This window comes from Cololabis saira, chromosome 16 (assembly GCF_033807715.1).
Source record: "Cololabis saira isolate AMF1-May2022 chromosome 16, fColSai1.1, whole genome shotgun sequence".
Lineage (NCBI taxonomy): Eukaryota > Metazoa > Chordata > Actinopteri > Beloniformes > Belonidae > Cololabis > Cololabis saira.
The window spans coordinates 39,500,177-39,505,325 of record NC_084602.1 but is presented as its reverse complement, the minus strand read 5'-3'; the positions used below and the strand labels follow the sequence as shown (position 1 = coordinate 39,505,325).

The 5,149-nt window shown below is 41.1% G+C and overlaps 1 gene segment (V, D, J or C); it reads right to left on the bottom strand.

Annotated features, from left to right (window-relative positions):
• Positions 1-4,003: 4,003 nt before the first annotated feature.
• LOC133462215 (T cell receptor beta variable 29-1-like) lies at positions 4,004-4,475 on the bottom strand. The segment is given in 2 exon segments: positions 4,004-4,329; positions 4,414-4,475. Coding segments are annotated over 2 exon segments (384 nt in total).
• Positions 4,476-5,149: the final 674 nt, after the last annotated feature.

Sequence of the window (5,149 nt, the reverse complement as noted above, 5' to 3'; positions counted from 1 at the left end):
TTGTACTGAAGATCAGTCATTCGTGGTACTGTGGTATCCGGCAGCACAGAAGTAAACTGCACTGCTGCTCGAGTTGAGTCTTTCAACTGTTAACGTGCAGGTCTCTCCTACATCTGCACCTCCATCCATCTTCACATCCACTCCAGCCTCTGGATAATCATTCTTCAAATACAAATATCCCAGCAAGATCAGTTTTCCATCTGTCTGTTTGTACCAAAAGATTCGGTTGTAGTTCGGAATCCTGTGTGAACAATTGATCTTTGCTGTTCCTCCAGATGTGCTGTAAATGTTAGCTGGAGTCTGATAGACTTGTTCACTGGAAGAACAACCTGGTGAACATGAAAAAAGTCACAAAGTTCAGGAATAAAATGAATCAGTGTCTAAAAAATAACATGAAAAAGTGTCCAGTTACATCTGGAACAGCAGCAGGATGAAATATGTTAATAACATCTGTATTAAAATGCTGGTGAAAGTACCTGAAAGCAGAATAGTGTTAAAATAAAAGCTCAGGAGGAGAACAATCATGCTGGTGTTGTCTGGTAAAAGCTGTACTGTTCAAAGATGCTCTCAGTGGTACCAGAGGATGTACTGATGGTATCATCACACGTTTCAGACTAAACCCTCCTGCCATCATGCAGGCGGAGTTTTGGGTCGTATTCAGTAAGTCTGAGGAAAGATCTGCTGCCACCTTGTGGAAGGAAGACGTGCAGGTGTGAGATTAAGATCAGTGAATTAAAGGTTTTAGGTAAAAGGTAAAACCCAGAATATTGAACTGTGAACGAGAATCTCAGTACCCTGGATATTGCTTTCTGTTCGTGTTTCCATTCGCCTATTTTGAAACGTCTGCTGATGTTAGACATCTCATCACCAGCTCAGTTGTTGACTAGAAAAACAGTTATATTACAATGTTTGTAAGTGTGGCTCCGTCTAATGTTCGGTAAAAGCACACTAAGCTATGGTTCCCGAGCATGTAGCTGACGCGTACTTCAAATAAAACGTCACAGTCCGTGTTCTTCTTTCAAAAGTTTAGTGAAAAACTTTTCTTTCAATAACAAAAACAAATTAAAGCTGCAAGCAGCGATGAACGGGCCCTCGCACTCACGGCCACCGCCCCCCATAAGCATATCAGAAATGACAACACCAACGACTTCCTATGTCAAACCATTCAAAAGTTATAGCACAAAAAAGGGACAACCAATCAGAAGAAGGGGCGGGGCTAATTCAGGCCAATGAAGGTCAAGGACTCCATACAGAATCTGATGACACCACCAACGACTCTCTATGTCAAACCATTCCAAAGTTATAGCAGAAAATCGGGACAACCAATCAGAAGAAGGGGCGGGGCTAATTAAGGCCAACGAAGCTTAAGAACTCATTACAGAGTCCCATGACACCACCCACGACTTCCTATGTCAAACCATTCAAAAGTTATGGCAGATAAAAGTAGTGTAGGGGGTGCTGTTGAGCCGTTAGGCCACGCCCATTAATGCAAGCCATGAAATATCAAATTTATCGCCAAGCCTGGCTTGCATGCAAAATTTGGTGACTTGTGGAGAACTATAAAATATGGACCAATCAGATGAAGGGGGGGTGCGCCTTTTGGCGTCTAGCGTCGCCACGGTAACACTTTTGAAAGAGAAAAGTAATGCGCGTAGTCGCAGGATGGAGATGCACATTTTGATGTATAACACACCTGGGTGCACATTACGGTTCGGGCTGAATTAACTGCAGAAGGAATGGCATACATTTCGCCAAAATGACACGATTAATTCAAAATGGCCGACATCCTGTTCGGTTTCGGCCATGGCTCCAAGAGACTTTTCTTTAAGTTGTGCCATGATACAGGTGTGTAGCGATTTTCGTGCATGTACGTCTAACCGTATTGTGTGGCTTGAGGCACAAAGTTTTCCGGGGGGCGCTGTTGAGCCAATTTTCCACGCCCATTAATGCAAACCATTAAATACCAAATTTTTCGCCACGCCTGGCTTGGGTGCAAAATTTGGTGCCTTTTGGGGAACTATCAAATATGGACCAATCAGATGAAGGGGGGGTGCGCTTGTTGGCGTCTAGCGTCGCCACGGTAACACTTTTGAAAGAGAAAAGTAATGCGTGTAGTCGCAGGATGGAGACGCACATTTTGATGTATAACACATCTGGGTTCACGATACGGTTCGGGCTGAATTAATTCTCGAAGGAATGGCATATATTGCTCCAAAATTACGCGATTAATGCAGAATGTTCAAAATGGCCGACTTCCTGTTAGGTTTCGGCCATGGCGCCAAGAGACTTTTCTTTAAGTTGCGACATGATACAGGAGTGTACCGATTTTCGTTCATGTACGTCAAACCGTATTATGGGGCTTGAGGCGCAAAGTTTTTTCTGTCGAACCAATCAGATGAAGGGTGGGCGCGCTTTTTGGCGTCTAGCGCCGCCACGGTAACGCTTTTGAAAGAGAAAAGTAATGCGTGTTGTCGCAGGATGGAGACGCACATTTTGATGTATAACACACTAGGGGGCACGTTACGGTTCGGGCTGAATTAACTTTCGAAGGAATGGCATAAATTTCGCCAAAATGACACGACTAATTCAAAATGGCCGACTTCCTGTTCGGTTTCGGGCATGTCGCCAAGAGACTTTTCTTTAAGTTGTGACATGATACAGGTGTGTACCGATTTTCGTGCAAGGTTCGTGCGTCAAACCGTATTGTGGGGCTTGAGGCACAAAGTTTTCCGGGGGGCGCTGTTGAGCCATTTTGCCACGCCCATTAATGTAAACCATTAAATATAAAATTTTTCGCCAGGCCTGACTTGCATGCAAAATTTGGTGACTTTTTGGGCATGTTTAGGGGGGCAAAAAGGCCCTCCTTTCGTCAGAAGAAATAAAAAAGAAAAAAAAAAAAAATTCCTACAGATACAATAGGGCCTTCGCACTGAAGGTGCTCAGGCCCTAATAAAAATTCCTACAGATACAATAGGGCCTTCGCACTGAAGGTGCTCGGGCCCTAAAAAACTGTGCGATTATATGACAAATAATATTCTCGTGCAAGCAGGGTCAAAAACTAGTGTGCTCTCTCGGTTACATAGCTTCACAAAAAAATTAAATAATACACGTACATCATGTGATATATATGCAACCAATGAGAAAGCTGCAGTTATTAATATTATTAAGCCAACACCTTGCGAACTGATATTAAACTGCATATTACTCAAAATACACTTAAATCAAATATTGCAAAATCTAAATTATTAATCACCTTGTTTACATGACAAATGGCTCTAACGATGTTATTTCAATGAAAATTGACAACTTCATCAAAACAATATCTACACTCACTGACTACTTTACTACGTTCATTTGCTTATCCTCTGCTCTTCATGTTTATACTTTCAGTTCCTGAACTCTGAACATTCACAGTACGTATAATAAAGAGATGTATCACATTCTGATGGACAATTTGTCTTTAAAGAGACGGGACTTTCTTCCCTAGAAATGTGTCCAAAATTAACAACATTTTGTTGGCACTCTTATCTAACAAAAGGAGGTAAACTGGACACTTTCATACTCTTGAAAAAGAAATGAAGGTAAAGATCATTTTAGCCGAAATTAATTTCATGTAATTGACTTATTTGTTAATTCTGCAGAATTTCATTAAAGCAGCACAATGTAACTTTCAGCTTTTGTAGAGTTTGGCGGCTCCTTTGGACAAAAGCGGTAGTGCTTTACCAATAGTGTGGCAGGGTTCCTACCATGCACCTCAAAGTTACATAGTGCCAGTGAAGGCGATACAGACCCCTCAGACCATGACAGAGGTTCATTAAACCTGTTGGAAGTTGATGTACCATCACAATGACTCTGGAAATATTATATTAAGGTGGAAAAGTTACATTGTGCTGGTTTAAATCCCAACTTTTTCTCATTGTGGGTTTCATTTGATGTTTGACTGCGAATGAGCAGAAGAAACACAGATGGGAAAGTTCAGCAGCTGGGTTTTTGTTCAGCTCTTTCAGTCACCTGCATCACTGTGTTCACTCACAGTACAGAAGTACAAGCCTTTATCTTCTGGCTGCAGGTTCTTCACAGTGAACGTTCCTCTCTCAGGTTCAGTCTTTGTGGCTGAATATTTGTCTTTGCTGAAATCTCCAAAGTCATGATCCTGTTTGGCTGTAGTTGTGAACACGATTAATTCCATCATTTTTCCCGGCAGTTGTCTGTACCAGTACATCTGGTAATAAGCAGCACCTTTAGTGTGGTTACAGTGCATGGTTGCAGCATCACCCTTATCTTTCCACAGGATGGGGGTCTGATAGACATCACTTCCATCAGTTAGACCTGTGTGGAAAACAATGAAAGTTAGCAGAGGTTAACTACTGATATCACCATCTAATCACTGAAATAAATGTTCCAACACTTGACCTTTTATCCAGAGTGTAAACACCAACAAGCTGAGGAGACCATGTCTGATAGTCGTCATGTTCTCAAACTAAGAGTCTCACTTATTCCTGGATGTAGTTGAACAGATATGAAGAGATGCAGGCAGGTGTGTCTCAGCAGGATGTGACGTTCACTGATGATGAAATCAACATTTGCTGATGAACTGAAGTGAACTCGGCTGTAACATTGTGGAGGATCAGCGTTTACTTGAAAGATAGATCAGATTATGTCTTTCTTTCAACTTTCTGTCTAGAAAAAAGAATCATCTTTGAAACCAAAAGAGTTAAGAGAGAAACTGTCAAACCGTTAAAAATATCACAGTCTTTCAACAATTGATCAATTGAGAAACACTGCCCCCTAATGGATGGAATAAGAATCCTTCAGTATCATTGTCAGGCATGTGTTTGACAAGGGTAATACAATTCAATGCAGTTTTATTTATATAGAGTATTTTGTCATACAAGGCACTTTCCAGAAACGCAGAATATATCCAGAAGATAAACCAACATGTCAATTCAAACTTTAAAGTTGAAGCCAGTAAAGAAATAATTTAATTAAATTCAATTCAATTTTATTTATATAGCGTCTAATACAACAGATGTTGTCTCTAGACGCTTTCCAGAGACCCAGAACATGAACATAAACCCCCGAGCAATTATTACATAAACAATGGCAGGTAAAAACTCCCCTAGTGGGAGAAAAGCCTTAACCCAAACAG